This window comes from Pan paniscus, chromosome 4 (genome assembly GCF_029289425.2).
Source record: "Pan paniscus chromosome 4, NHGRI_mPanPan1-v2.0_pri, whole genome shotgun sequence".
NCBI lineage: Eukaryota > Metazoa > Chordata > Mammalia > Primates > Hominidae > Pan > Pan paniscus.
Window position 1 is genome coordinate 33648296 of NC_073253.2, and position 16828 is coordinate 33665123.

Genomic DNA, 16828 nt, shown 5'->3' on the forward strand with positions numbered 1-16828 from the left:
CATATGTCTTTATAGTAGAATGATTTATAATTCTTTGGGTATATACCCAGTAATGGGATTGCTGGGTCAAATGGTATTTCTGGTTCTAGGTCCTTGAGGAATTGCCACACTGTCTTCCACAATGGTTGAACTAATTTACATTCCCACCAGCAGTGTAAAAGCATTCCTGTTTCTCTACAGCCTCACCAGCATCTGTTGTTTCCTGATGTTTTAATAATTGCCATTTTGACTGGTATGAGATGGTATCTCATTGTGGTGATTTGCATTTCTAATCAGTGATGATGAACTTTTTCTCATATGTTTGTTGGCTGCATAAATGTCTTCTTTGAGAAGGGTCTATTCATATACTTTGCCCACTTTTTGATGGGGTTGTTCGTTTTTTTCTTGTGCATTTTTTAAAGTTTCTTGTAGATTCTGGTAGACCTTTGTCAGATGGGTAGATTGCAAAAATTTTCTCCCATTCTGTAGGTTGCCTGTTCACTCTCATGCTAGTTTCTTTTGCTGTGCAGACGCTCTTTAATTTAATTAGATCCCATTTGTCTATTTTGGCTTTTGTTGCCATTGCTTTTGGTGTTTTAGTCATGGAGTTTTTGCTCATGCCTGTGTCCTGAATGGTATTGCCTAGGTTTTCTTCTAGTGTTTTTATGGTTTGGGGTGTTACATTTAAGTCTTTAATTCATCTTGAGTTAATTTTTTGTAAGGTGTAAGGAAGGGGTCTAGTTCAGTTTTCTGCATATGGCTAGCCAGTTTTTCCAGCACCATTTTTATCCCCATTGATTGTTTTTGTCAGGTTTGTCAAAGATCAGATGGTTGTAGATGTGTGATGTTATTTCTGAGGTCTCTGTTCTTTTCCATTGGTCTATATATCTGTTTTGGTACCAGTACCATGCTGTTTTGTATACTATAGCCTTTTTGCTATACTGTAGCGTTATAGTATAGTTTGAAGTCAGGTAGCATGATGCCTCCAGCTTAGTTCTTTTTGCTTAGGATTGTCTTGGTTATACAGGCTCTTTTTTTGGTTCCATATAAAATTTAAAGTAGTTTTTTTTAGTTCTGTGAAGAAAGTCAATGGTAGCTTGATGGGAATAGCATTAAATCTATACATTACTTAGGGCAGTATTGCCATTTTCATGATAATGATTCTTTCTAGCCATAAGCATGGAATGTTTTTCCATTTGTTTGTGTCCTCTCATTTCCTTGAGTAGTGGTTTGTAGTTCTCCTTGAAGAGGTCCTTCACATCCCTTGTAAGTTGTATTCCTAGGTATTTTATTCTGTTTGTAGCAGTTGTGAATGGGAGTTCATTCATGATTTGGCTCTCTACTTGTCTTTTGTTAATGTATAGGAATGCTTGTGATTTTTGCACATCGATTTTGTATCCTGAGACTTTGCTGAAGTTGCTTATCAGCTTAAGGATTTTTTGGGCTGAGACACTGGAGTTTTCTAAATATAGAGTCATGTCATCTACGAACAGAGACAATTTGACTTCCTCTCTTCCTATTTTAATACCCTTTATTTCTTTCTCTTGCCTGATTGCCCTGGCCAGAACTTCCAATAATATGTTGAATAGGAGTGGTGAGAGAGGGCATCCTTGTCTTGTGCCAGTTTTCAAAGGGTATGCTTCCAGCTTTTTTTACCCATTCAATATGATATTGGCTATGGGTTTGTCATAAATCACTCTTATTATTTTGAGATATGTTCCATCAATACCTAGTTTATTGAGAGTTTTTAACATGAGATGTTGAATTTTATCGAAGTCCTTTTCTGCATCTATTGAGATAATCATGTGGCTTTAGTCATTGGTTCTGTTTATGTGATGGATTACATTTATTGATTTGCATTTATTGAACCAACCTTGCATAACAGTGATGAAGCCGAGTTGATCGTGGTGGATAAGCTTTTTGATGTGCTGCTGGATTCGGTTTGCCAGTGTTTTATTGAGGATTTTCGCATCGATGTTCATTAGGGAAATCCTGTCATTTTGACAACATGGATGAACCTGGAGGACATTACGTTAAGTGAAATGAGTGAGGCAGAGGAAGACAAATACTATATAATCTCACTTATACAGTCAGCCGTTAGAATCTGTGGATTCTGCATTCAAGGATAAAAAATATTTGGAAAAAAATAAAATCAACAATAAAAAATAATACAACATAAAAAATAAAGTATAACTATATAGCATTTACATTGTACTGGGTAGTAGAGTAATCTAGAGATGATTTAACATGTACAGAAGAATGTGTGCAGGTTATGTGTAGATACTATGCCATTTTGTATAAGGGACTTGAGCATCTGTGGATTTTGGTATCTGTGGGGGTATTGGAGTCAATCCCTGTGGATACTGGGGGATGCTTGTATTTTTTATCCCAGGTTGGTTGAATCCAACCACACGGAACCCACAGATAAGGAGGCTCAGTTGTATGGAATCTAAAAACATTGAAGCCATAGAAGCAGCATAGAATGGTGGTCATCGGGCTGGCAGTAGGGAGGATTTTGGAGATGTTTGTCTAAAATAACAAAAGTTCATTTAGATTAGGAATACATTCAAGAGATCTATTGTACAATGTGGTAATGTGGTGACTATAGTTGTTATTAATAACAATGTTTTATATATTTGAAAGTTGCTGAGAGAGTAGATTTTAAGTGTTCTCACCACACACAGAAAAGATACATATTTGAGGCAATGGATATGTTAATTAGCTTGATTTGGTCATTCCACAGTATATACATGTATCAAGACATCATGTTGTATATTATGAATATTTATATGTCAAAATTTTATACAATTTTTATTTATCAATTAAAAAATAAAGTTTCTGTTCTGTTGTCAAAATTTTATTTTAAATAGCTAAATCCTCCTTCCCTCCAAAAAACCTGACTAAAATTAAGTCAGACAACAAACTAGGAAAAGAATTTGCAGAAAATAAACCAGAGATTTAATATTTTTATATAGCCGAATACCTTCGATATTTGTTTAGAGTGCCACAAAGTTTAATCTTTTACTGGTGACATAAAGCTACCATTATGATTGTTGATTAGAGGACAGTACTGTAATAAGAGTTGCCCTTAGGCCTTCTGAGGGAGGCACAGGGATATTTGGCCCAACTCCAAGTTGGCCATACTAGTTTCACTGCTTTACTTAGTTTTTCTGCCCCATTCCTACCTGTTGGACTTCATCTGTTACTTCTTATTTTTGTTAATGTTTCTACCAGTAGCCATTACTCTTATTTCCTTATACTCTTTTTCTACACACATTGTATATATTTGGGGAGTTTTAATTTTAGCAATGAATTATGAACATTTCTTAACATCATTAAACATTTTGCAAAAATATATTTCCCCATCACATGTATTTATCATAATCTAATTATTTCTTCTTTCTCAGATATTTAGATTGCCAGTTTTTCACTGCTATAATTTTGCCCCAGGCATCATTATAAATTGTTTGGCTTTCTGATTCTTTAGTATAGTATTTTAGAATAAAAATTGCTGGGATATAAAAGGATATAAAGGTTTAGTATTTAATTTTTTATTGCTTGTTTATTTCTTTCTAAATAGGAAATATAAGCTCAGGGGAAGTAATCAAACAGAAGAAAAGTTATGCAGTAAAAAATTCTCCCTCTTATTCCAGGCCCCCAGTCTCTAGGAAAAAAGGCCTACAATAAAAGATACTGTTTGAACTCAAATGATTCCATGAGTGTGGGAAGCATGGGAGTGACTTGTTCCAGTGCTTGTATGTACATAGAATATTTCTGTAATACAGATGAGAGCATACTATACAAACTGTTCTGCACTTAAAAAAAAAACTTATGACTTTTTCATTTTGCCATGTTATTTTCCTGAAAAGCTGCACCATTTACACGTTCACATTTCACCCTTATAGGCATTGAATACTTTAATGTTTTTAAAGTTTTTGCTGCATTCATTAGTGAAATTTTGAAATACTTATGACTAGGAGGTTGAACAGTTTTTTTTTTTTGGAGTTACTTACTGGCCATGTGTAACCATTCTTCCTATTTGAATTTCCATTTTCTTACCTTGCTCATTATTTAAAAATTAAGATCTTCATAGGTCTTCATATACATGTCATTTTATTTGTGCTCTTTATATATTAAACATATTAGCTTGACATAAGGCTATATGTTATGTCACAGATCTCACAAATCACCGCTAAAGAACTTACTCATGTAACCAAATACCACCTGTTCCCCCAGAAACCTCTTTATATATTAAACATATTAGCCTTGACATAAGGCTATATGTTATGTCCTTTATTGCTTTTTAATTTTATTTAATTTTTGTAGGGACAGTCAACAGTTGAACACTTTTATGTATTTTTAAAATTTTTATATATCTGGCCAGGCGTGATGGCTCATGCCTGTAATCCCAGCACTTTGGGAGGCTGAGGTGGGCGGATTACCAAGTCAAGAGATTGAGACCATCCTGGCCAACATGGTGAAACCCTGTCTCTAATAAAAATACAAAAATTAGCTGGGCGTGGTGGTGCACACCTGTAGTCCCAGCTACTCCGGAGGCTGAGGTAGGTGATTCACTTGAACCTGGGAGGCAGAGGTTGCAGTGAGCCAAGATCGTGCCACTGCACTCCTGGCACAGCCTGGTGACAGAGCAAGACTCCGTCTCATAAAAAAATTATATATCTTTAATTCCCTTCTAATTGTATAATTTTTAAGTAAAAAAAAACCCTTTTGTTAGAATCATGCAAAGTAAAGAGTAAGTGGGGTCCTCCCACTCTTAAAAAATAGAAGATTAAACTGAAGACGTATTCTAATCCAAATTACTATAGATACTGAATTCATGAAGCCTAGTTGAAGGAATATTTGACTGTCAGAACTGGAGACCGATACAATTCCAATTCTGGAATTTTGTCAATGTTGGTTGATGTTTCCAGTCTGCCTCCCTCTGCATTTGTGAGTACATGTGTGTGTAGTTGAGGGACAGTGAGTCTAGCATCCATCACATGTGTAGGTGTTATATGATGACCTCAGGCTTTGGCTTTTCTCTGTGTTCTTCCCATCTTAATCTTTACCTCTGTTCTTATTTTTAAAGTTTAGGCGCCTGTGGTGACCAAGGAGTAAAGAAGGTGCTGAGCTGTACCAGATATATTTTGCATTTCGGGCTTTGGCTCCCTCTCTAGAATTGTTGGTCATCATTTTGATAACTTGGTCACTGAGATCCAGTTTAAAATTAGAATTAAATGAAGATAATTTAAAGATACATGATCCATTAATCATTGATAGGCTTTTTCATTAATCAATGCTTTTTAAAAACGACTGGTTCTACTTTTTGCAGCTGACTCTTACTGTATTTGTTAATTTGTTTCTATGTATTTAGATCACATTAGCTACTCTGCTAAATAGCCACTCTGTATTTTAATAAAGTACTTAAATTTCTTAAAGATCAAAAAAAGGAAAAGGAAGATGTTAATTCAAAAGGATTACTGTTCAAATATTTGTATATTCAATATTTATCTTTAAATTTTCACTGTCTAGTAATCCAAATAAAATGTTGCCTTTTTCTTTTCTTTATATATATATTTTTAAGACATAAGATCTGGCTTTGTTGTTCATAACTGGAGGACGATGATGGATCATAGCTCATTGCAGCCTTGAACTCCTGGGCTCAGGTGATCCTTCTGCCTCAGCCTCCCAAATCAGTGGGACTGCAGGTGTGAGCCATACAGGCTAATTTTTAAAATATATATAAGTATATATATATATTAGAGATGGGGTTTTGCTGTGTTGCCCAGGCTGGTCTCAAACTCCAGGGCTCAAGCTATCCTCTTGCCTCAGCCTTCCACTTCCTGGGATTACTCCCAGGCATGAGCCACTATGCCCTGCTCAAAATGTTGAGTTCTTCTGTTTGGTGATCTCACGTTACTAGACATGGCACCAAGCTGTGATTGACCTGCATGGATGGACAATGTCACTCCCCTCTGCCGGAATCATTTGTGTTCAAACAGTATCTTTTATTATAGGGCTGTTCCCCCGGAACTTTCTGGACATTCTTATTTCTGGTGAATCAGTGTCCTTTTGTCGGGAGCTAATGGGAAATACATAATCTGAAGCTACAGCAAATATTATAGCTCCTGCTCTTGCTGTGACTCCTGGTGGTTCCTCCAGAGCAGGAAGGAGGAAAGAAAGGAGTGGCAAATGTGGGAGAGATAGTGTCCTTAGAATCCAATACATGATTTGGTAATTGGCCAAAATTATAACAATTGTTATTACTTACTGTGCTTTCTAATCCTTTTGACAATACAAGCAAAATACTATTCTTCCTATTTGACACATGAGAAAACTGACTTTCAGGGAAATTGTGTTCCATTCAAGGTGAGCAAAAGGTACTATGAAAACAGATGGAGAAGGTGCTACAGCAAATATTATAGCTCCTGCTCTTGCTGTGACTCCTGGTGGTTCCTCCAGAGCAGGAAGGAGGAAAGAAAGGAGTGGCAAATGTGGGAGAGATAGTGTCCTTAGAATCCAATACATGATTTGGTAATTGGCCAAAATTATAACAATTGTTATTACTTACTGTGCTTTCTAATCCTTTTGACAATACAAGCAAAATACTATTCTTCCTATTTGACACATGAGAAAACTGACTTTCAGGGAAATTGTGTTCCATTCAAGGTGAGCAAAAGGTACTATGAAAACAGATGGAGAAGGTGAATTTAACTTTGGACGTGGTCAATTTAAGAGAGAAACATATTTTTAGAAACAAACTGACTAGGTCCAGTCGCTCATGCCTGTAATCCCAGCACTTTGGGAAGCCTAGGCAGGAGGATCTCTTGAGTTCAGGAGTTCGGGACCAGCCTTGGCAACATAGCAAGACCCTGTCTTTACCAAAAAAATTAAAAATTAGTCAGATGTGGTGGTGTGTGCCTGTAGTCCAAGCTGCTCGGGAGGCTGAGGCAGGCAGGAAGATGGCTATGATCACACCACTGCACTCCAGCCAGATGATAGAGCAAGACCCTGTCTCAAAAAAAAAAACCAAAACAAAAAACACCAAACTTAAAACAGTAGTTTAGTTTGGAGAAGTAGGTTTGGAGCTTGGGACAGAAGATGTCACTACAGGGATAGGTTTGGAAAATCCTATACACAGAGGTGATAATTAAAATATTGGAGATTGGTTCTATCCATCTGACAAAGGGCTAATATACAGAATCTACAAAGAACTTAAACAAATTTACAAGAAAAAACTCCATCAAAAAGTGGGTCCAGGATATGAACAGTTACTTCTCAAAAGAAGACATTTATGCAGCCAACAAACATGAAAAAAAGCTCATTATCACTGGACATTAGAGAAATGCAAATCAAAACCACAATGAGATACCATCTGATGCCAGTTAGAATGGTGATCATTAAAAAGGCAGGAAACAACAGATGCTGGAGAGGATGTGGAGAAATAGGAACACTTTTACACTGTTGGTGGGAGTGTAAATTAGTTCAACCATTGTGGAAGAAAGACAGTGTGGCGATTCCTCAAGGATCTAGAACTGGAAATACCATTTGACCCAGGAATCCCATTACTGAGTATATATCCAAAGGATTACGAATCATTCTACTAAAAAGACACATGCACACATATGTTTATTGCAACACTATTCACAATAGCGAAGACTTGGAGCCAACCCAAATGCCCATCAGTGATAGACTGGATAAAGAAAATGTGGCACATATACACTGTGGAATACTATGCAGCCATAAAAATGGATGAGTTCATGTCTTTTGCAGGGTCATGGTTGAAGCTGGAAGCCATAATTCTCAGCAAACTAACACAGGAACAGAAAACCAAACACCACATGTTCTCAGTCATAAGTGGGAGTTGAACAATGAGAACACGTGGACACAGGGAGGGGAACATCACACACCGGGGCCTGTCGGTGGGTGAGGGGGTAAGGGAGGGATAGCATTAGGAGAAATACCTAATGTAGATGAGGGGTTGATGAGTGCAGCAAACCACCATGGCATGTGTATACATACCTATGTAGCAAACTTGCACGTTCTGCACATGTATCCCAGAACTTAAAGTATAATGAAAAAAAAAAAAAGTGATACAGTGAACTTTTGGGACTTGGGGGAAAGGGTGGGAGGGGGGTGAGGGATAAAAGACTACAAATTGGGTACAGTGTATGCTACTCGGGTGATGGGTGCACCAAAATCTCACAAATCACCGCTAAAGAACTTACTCATGTAATCAAACACAGCTCGTTCCCAAAAATCCTATGAAAAAAAATTGGAGATTGCTGATCATGTATTATGGAGTCATCATGGCAGTAGACTTAATTAGTTGTTCACCCATGCATTGCTCCCTGACACCCTTTTTGGAGCATAGATTCTGATTGCCTGAGAACCATTAATTTTGTTCAAAGGAGATTGCAGAACATGAATATATGAGGTAGCATTATAGATAGGTTTTCTCAGCCGGATCCCACTTCATCACCCTGTTGGTAACAATGAGCTGCCACAGCAGATTCTAATGGTAGGAGGATGGGCTCACACCCTTAGAAGATACTTCAGAATCTCCAGTTGAAACCCTTACCCCCGTTATTCTCAGTTCCTTCCAATACATTTTTTAGAATCACTGTTTTAGACTTACAGAGAGAGAAAGTGAGGACTATCACTTAATTTTACTTGTAAATAGGTAAACTTTTTGTTTCTTAGGTACTAAAGAAAACTTAGAAGCTTCTAACTATATTACCCCCGTTAATATGAAAAAGAAGACGTTACAAGGAGTTAACTCACTTAAAGGAATGGGGTTTATTGAAAGGACACAGCCACAGATGTACCCTGGCCTTGACCGTTCTGAAGTCTGTTCTCTCCATACCAGGCCTGTCATGGTGCCCCTGCTTCATTCACTCTCTGCCTCTCACTTTCAAATTCCCCAAGCTTGGTGGACCAGCTTTATTGTTCAGCCTTTTACTTAGGTGTGGATTTCTTTCCTATGCTAACCACTGGTTTGGCTCTAGGCTCAGGGTTTAGAAGCCACATGGAATTACCTCAGTCTATGTTTTTTTTTCAGGCAGTGGGGCAGAACTGCCACTGGCAGGCAATTTTGAGGTTTCACAGCCTATCCAAGAAGATTTTACAGATATTATCCTTTTCCAAGATACAATTTGCCATCATGGGCACTGAATCATGCGGTAGAGTTGAGAGTCACTAGTGGAGGTAACAAGGTGTGGGGTATGTGTTTGAAGAATGTGTGATAAGAATCACCAGCAGGATTGTTTGAAACTACAGGAATATTCCAATTTCCTGTATCCCTTATGATGTACTTTGGGTGATAAGCCACACTTCCACAGGGAGATCCTGCTACTGAAAGGAGCCTGCTATATAGCTTATTGTGTTAGGGTAGGAAAAACAATTGAGAAGCACTGATGTAGGAAGTGTCATTCAATTTGAATATGTTTGGAGATGTTTCTAAATTACATTCATCCTCACTGTCAATAACTTACTTTCTATGAGTAACTTTAACAGGTCTACTCTCTCAAGGTGTTTAGTAGCTACAGAATAACTCTCATTTTAAGTATTTGGCAATTTTGGAATGGGGAAAGAATTAAATGGACAGAGCAACTGAATTTGTACAAGCTTTCTCTTTTCATGACAGATGCATGATATGTTTTCATGAAAATAAGGAAAATACTCATTTTTGTAAATGCCATCAATCTTTAACAGTCGAAAATCTGCTTGGCAAGAGAAGTGGTACAACTATAACCACAGAATTGTGGTTATTGTTACATTGTATTGTTTACTGTAAACCTGGTTCAATATTGGTAAATATAGTGTAGCAGAAACTGAACTGTTGTGAGCTATCTGGGCATTGGTCCAAGATATCATTAAAAATACTGCCTCAGACTAATTTGGGTTTATGAATAATATTTTGTTAACAGCTCAACTGAAATTGAGCCACATGGTGTAGCTTCAAAATTCTGAATCTACAAGATAATGAGAGTAGTTTGTGTATACAACACATTGAATATTCTATATTTGAATGAAAAATTTATACATAATTTTGTTAACCTTTAAACTGTAAGCTCCCGTATGCTTAATATGATCTGATATCTTTAAAGTTTACATAATGCTGTAGTTTGCTGTGAATTTGAATGCCTTATAAACTAAAGTATTATTGGCTTAACAATCAAATCTAAAGAATAAGGAGAAGTTGCTGAGCAAATATTAAAATGGATATTCAACGCAAGTTGTGGCATATGTTTCTACAAACAGCTAGAGTTTATATTAACATTCGCCAAAAAGATTGAAGGACATAAAGAATTGGGAAAGTTCACTAACTTAATTCATTTCTTTTACTAATGAAAGGTTATTATGTCTTCAAATGGGATTTAGAGATTATTAATAGATATAGCAATGGGAATGAGCTTATGATAAGTGAGATGATTCAAGAAAAAATCTCTATATATTTCTTGCCAAGAAAAAATACATTTGTCTTTTTCTTCATGTGCTACTTTTAATTACTTTAAGTTCTTTCTGAACATACATGTATTATTAATAATTCCTATTGAAATAGTATGGGAAGGGTTTATTTTTGGTCACTGTTAGTGTGTAAGATATTTCAGCAATGGAAAGATGTGCATTATTTAAAGAATGAATTTTAATATTCCTCTTCTCAATAAATGTTTTATTTGTTTTCCAGGTTAGCACTCTACGTATATGAATATCTGCTCCATGTAGGAGCTCAGAAATCAGCCCAAACATTTTTATCAGAGGTATGTTTTATATATTTTCTGTATTGCATTTTGATCTTATATAAATGAATGGAAAACATACTATAATAATTATTTGAAAAAAGTTTGTTATGTATTATATAGTGAATTCCTAGTTATCCGTATACATAGTATAGTTTTTATAGATTATGTATAAGCATTTTTATCCCCATGCCACTTCTGTGCCACTCAATCTTCTAGTCACCTTTCCAGCCATTTTCTCTTTTTAGAAATGGAAAGTAATATTAGCATGGCAACAATAATCAAAAAATTTTAAAAATTTGCTCTAAAAAATTTGTGAGAGTTATAAACCCTCAACCATATCTCTCACTCGAACAATATCATAATTTTGGAAAATGTGGATTTTGTTTATTTTGTATGGATGATCGCTGATTGATTGTAGTTAGAAAACATTTTGATAACCATATTTCAAGTTCTTCTCTTTCTCTTCTCCACCTTAACTTTCTTTCTTTTTTTAAAAAATTTCAACTTTTATTTTAGATAAGGAGGTACATGTGCAGGTTTGTTACGTGGGCATATTATGTGATGCTGAGATTTAGGGTATAGATACTGTCACCAGGTAGTAAGCATAGCAGCCAATAGATTGTTTTTCCATTCATGCTCCCCTCCCTCCCTCTCACCTCTAGTAGACTGTAGTGTCTAGTGTTCCCATGTTTATGTCCATGTGTGCTCAATGTTTAGCTCCCACTTATAAGTGAGAATGTGCAGTATTTGGTTTTCTGTTCTTGTGTTAATTTGCTTATTATTATGGCCTCCAGCTTAACCCATCTTGCTGTAAAAGACATGATTTCATTCTTTTTTAGGCTGCGTAGTATTCCATGGTGTATATGTACCCCATCTTCATCTAATCCACCACTGATAGGCACCTAGGTTGGCTGGAATTTGACCTTTCTTACAGTGGTGCTTGTTTGTCTCCTATGTATATGAGGATGATGAGGATTTTATTGAGCTCTGTTATGTGCCAGGCATACAATGTGCCGAGGTATTTTACATATATTATCTCTAATTCTTATAAGAAATTTGCATAGCAGGTTATATTCTTTCCGTTTTACTGATGAGGACAACAAGGCTCAGAGTGTTTATATAACTGGCTCATGGTCACAGAGCTTAGTGAGTTATGGAACTAGAATTCAGACTTAGGTCTATGTTAATCCCAATGCTTTTGGTTTTTCCTCTATATCTGTGCTGTCCAATATGGTAAATACTAGCCATATATAGATTTTTGAGCACTGGAAATATGATGCAATTAAGAAGTGCTATATGTGTGAAGTACAGTATTTTAAAGACAGTGTGAACAAAAGAATATAAAATATTAATAATTTTAAAATTTTGGTCATACATTGAAGTGATAATATTTTGCCTATATTAGGTAAAATAAAATATATTACTAAAATTAATTTTACCTTTTCTTTTTAAATGTGGCTATTAAAAGTTTTTGTGGCTATTAAAAGTTTTAAATTAGATAACACATTATATGCCTGTATCAGAATATCTTATGTACCCCATAAATATATATACTACTATGTACCCATAAAAATTAAAAATTAAAAAATTTTAAATTATACATGTGGCTCTTATTTGTGGCCCATGTTTCTATTTCTATTGGACAGTGCTGCTTGAAATCATATTATCTCTGGTGATCTCACCAGTTTGGTCCCCAGCACATCAAGAGCACAACAGACAACTCATTGCCAATAGTTCCCTGCCTGAGGTATAGCCTTCTTGAGATTTAGCTGCAGCTCAAAGTAAACAAACGCACACAACCCTCACTCTTATTTCTAATTAACTAGTATATGTGAACTGGTAGGGCTTATTTGCAGATAAGGAATTTTAGAGGTTTGGCCAGAACATGTAAAAACTCAGTTGTTTTACTATAGAAGGAATATATGCAGTATAATAAAAATTTGATTTCAAAAGTTTATTCAAATCAAAACAAAAATTTGGTGTATCTGTGTTTCATGAAATCATTAATTAGAAGACTTAGGGCAATGACCTTTCTAAGTCGCATTCACTGATATTATAGAAGAAGTGATTGAGATTGTAAAAAGGATGTCTTTTTGTATTCTTAACCACTGTCAACTTACAGTGTCTTAAAAGAATCTATAGTGGACTCTGGAAATTTAAAATTTTTGTTTTAATGCAGTAGAAACTTTAAAGATTTAATGATCTCCTTCCTTGTATCAAGGACCATTTTGAATTGGCTCAATTCACTTAATCCTGGAGGGTTCCCAAAACTATATTTTCTTACCAACATTGTAAGATATTAGATACAGTGATTATTAAACCTCATCAAAAAAGAAAAATGTTGCTCACTTATTCAAGGAAGTTCAAGTATTTGGATTCAAATGCATTATGTGGATTAAGCAAATAACTAGATACTAGACTCCTAGGCTTTGAGCTCAGTGGAAAATGTATATACAGAATTTCTAGGACTGTTTGGTGGAAATGAAATTAGAATTTCATAAGAGATTCACACATATTGACAAGTATTTGTCATTATTTCATTTTCTCTGGCTGCATTTTGAATACAAAAACTGAGGATTTCTCTTAATTATTAGTCTACCTCACTTTCACACGAGACGTCAAACTGAAAACGAACTATTATCACCAAGAAGACACATTATTTCTAAACTTTGGAGATGAGCGTATGTGATTTTCAGAACTATTCTTCACTATCTAGGCTGCCAAACTCTGAATGGTGCTGTAAAAATGCATTATCAATACCTAAATAACCAATGTAGGGGAATGGCTAAATTAATTGAGATGTAAGTTTTTAATAATGTAAAATAATAAGTTAGATCTATTTGGACTTATGTAGATAGACTTCCAAAACATTGTCTAGTAAGAGAAGAAAGCCAAAGTATGCCATGTATCTGGAAACCCTAGTACATAAAGTAATACTATATATTTTTGTGGGTACATATTTATGAATATAAAGTATAGTAAAAGTTCTGAAAGAACTTACATGCCAGACTAGTTGTTTTGGGAGTGGGGACATTAAAGGGTTCAAAGGGATTTTATCGTTAGTCACGGAATTCTTTTAAACAAGGACTACATATATTATTTGTACAGTTATTTAAAAACAAAACTAAAGAAGAGAAAATACATTCTCATAAATTATCTGAACTTAAAAGATGGAAGCCTGGAGATAGATTTGTGATAAGCCATTGCTGAGGACATCCTAGAGTTCTTGATAATTTCAGTTGGTTAAATTACAGTAGTTCGTTATTTCCTCCCTCACATTTTACTTTCTACAGTATCTAGCTGCTTGGGTTTTCCTGTATACCATGGGGCTTCTGTCATCTGGGCTTTACTCAGTGGCATATTCCCTCTGCCTAAAACTCTCCTCCCCTCTCCACCTTAGAAGTAGCTTTTCCTAGAACGGTTTTCCCAGGGTTTCACCTAAGGTGATAGTACAATCTACAGGGACCTGCACATGAAGACCTTTGCATACATGCCAGGAAGTTGGACTTTATCTTTGGCAAAAGGGAGCCTTCGAAGGTTTTAAAGTAAAAAAAAAAAAAAAAAAAAAAAAAAAATGACATCATCAGGTTTGTACTCTGGTGTCTTGGTGCCCTTTTGCCCTAACCATGGATGGTAAAAAAAAAAAAAAAAAAGGAGAATGTAATATTTTAGAGAATGTAATAATTTCTGTTGAGGGAATGTAATATTTTAGAGAATGTAATAATTTATGTTGAGGGAATGTAATATTTTAGAGAATGTAATAATTTCTGTTGAGGGTTGCTTTCTCTCTGAGTTTCTCTTCGATCAGGCAGAAAATTTAAGGCCGCTTGTTGTAGAATGACTTCTTAACTGGTCTGAGTAGTAAAAAAAAATCTTACCTAAATCCTCCCTAGTCTACCCCCAGGTTTTTACCTAAATCAAAATAGTTCCATAGGAATGTAAAATAGGGAGACCTACTTATTTGAGTTGGTTATTATAATAAAACAGAAATGATTGAAATGGCACCAATTGTTATCAATTATTATAACATTATCCAATGTTCTCACCCTGGTTCAAGGAGAAGTAGACTACTTCTTCCAAATTTGACATTCTTCCTCTGGATAGATGAGGCTAAGAATGACCGTGATGTTAATGAGCTCTTCTGAATCAGGTTTTACTGTGCTGGGTCACTTCTTTCATTAGTATGGGCTTGTTCTTTTGGGTGAAGTTGCGAGAAGGCCAACTGGAACTCCAGGCATTATCTGAACAAGCAAGATGTGTATCTCAGCTGCCCAATCTTGATTTTCTAAAAATGCCCTTGTCCTGGGCTATCAGAAATTGGACTGCTCTTGATGGCTTTTGTTATCAGTCAGAAGAGTGGGGTACATTATTATTAACCCAGTCATTTTTTCTTAATTAAAAGAAAAAATGGACTAACAATAGAAATAAAAACATTTCTCTAACTAGGTTGTGCCAACTAGCTCAGTGTTACCTCTGATTCATGATAGATTTTAAACCACTACCTGAATCCAAAATGTAGTTTATGTGACTTTTCATTTTTTTTTTTACTCCCAAGGGGAAAAAATGGAATATTATTTAGAAATATTCTCAATACAAAGCCCTTCCTCTGCTCTATCTTTGTTATTCTTCAACATTTAATAATTACAAACAGAATGCTAAGGAATCTTCTTTCCAATTCTACATTAACTTTTGTTACTTTAGATTCATTAGAAGCTATCCTTTTTCTGGTCATATCATTTCGTTATACAAAGATAATGGCTGCTCTTCCTTGAAGTTTTGCATGGTATTCATGTCTCAGAATGAGGCTCAATACCCTTAACAAATGAAAATAAGAATTAGAGTTTTATAAAGATTCTAGATTTTTTCCCTTTCTTAAAATTTTTGCATTATTACTAGCCCTTCTTTGTCATAAGTTAGCCAACAAGTTAGCCTGAAATAGAAGTTTAAAAACATCTAAGGGATTCCTTCTTCAGATTTTATTAGGATTGCTAAATTATTGAGCATCATAGACTCCAAAACTCTGTTCTGTTTGCCTTTTACCTATATGAAGAGAGAAAATATTAATTAGTATTTCCTAAACAGTCTCTCGAACTTTAATTTTGAGGCAATATAGTATAGAAGGTAAAAGCAATTGCTTTGGGCCAGACATCCTGGGTTTAAACTATGTTCTACATCTTATTTACTTTCTCAGTTTCCTAGTTATAAGATGATGATAATTGTAACAATACTTTAGTTATGCTGTGGTTTAAATGAGTTAGTATATGCACATTGCTTATAATAGTGCCTGGCATATAGTAAGTGTTCAAAAGTGTCATTTTAAAAAATCTTGACCAACTTTTTTTCTATCTTGTATAGTTTCTTATTTAAAAAAAAAATAGAGGCATAAATATATGCCTGATGTGTACATGTGCGTTCCAAGTGTCTGTCACTTGGATGGCCCATAATCCTACTGTTTGGTGTTACCCTTTCTATAAAAATGGGTCCAGCTCTAATCCCTAATATTGTAGATTGTTGCAAGTCTTCTCCAGTATCTGTGAGCCTTTATTGGGTGCTTAGGGTTCTTGTACTGTAGGTTCTTGCTCTTGTTGAGTGATTATAGCCCCACTCTGGTTCTCCCTCTTATGGTCTATCCCTTTTTTATGCCTGAAGTTTTCTGTTTTTCTCATGATTTCAGAGGTCCACTAACTCATTGCTCTTTTGTATGAAAGATTCTCACTTAAGGTTGAGGGATAGCCAAAAAGATTAGGCATTGTACAGTATAGGCATCAACATTAACTTGAATACTAGACATAAGTTACCTTAAATTCTGTGGTCTCCTTGCTACAGGGAATTTTTCACTAAGCTGTTTTCCTCAGCATGCCTTTGCCTTCTATCTTGTTGACTTCTCATAACCTCTCTCATTTTTCCTTTTCTGAATCCTTCCAGACCCCCGAGCTTCTTCCTAAGAGACCATGAGCAACTTCCTAAATTCTTGTTACATAGAAAGTCAAGTATTTGTTTTCCTCTCTGCATTCTTCCTTTTGCACCATTCCTAGTGGCCTCTGTCTTTCTGTGTCAAAAAAATAAAAACAAAAATAGAAAGGATCCACTACGGAGTTTTCCCA

At 35.4% G+C, this 16828-nt stretch overlaps 1 protein-coding gene across 10 annotated transcripts in view; it reads left to right on the forward strand.

Annotated features, from left to right (window-relative positions):
- Nucleotides 1-16828, forward strand: part of SSBP2 (single stranded DNA binding protein 2) — a 324480-nt gene that overhangs the window by 90518 nt on the left and 217134 nt on the right. For all 10 annotated transcript variants that reach the window (XM_003822253.7, XM_063604176.1, XM_003822255.6 and 7 more), the window contains exon 2: nucleotides 10670-10742. In XM_003822253.7, coding sequence (XP_003822301.1) covers nucleotides 10670-10742 — 73 coding nt within the window. The remainder of the gene's footprint in view (nucleotides 1-10669; nucleotides 10743-16828) is intronic.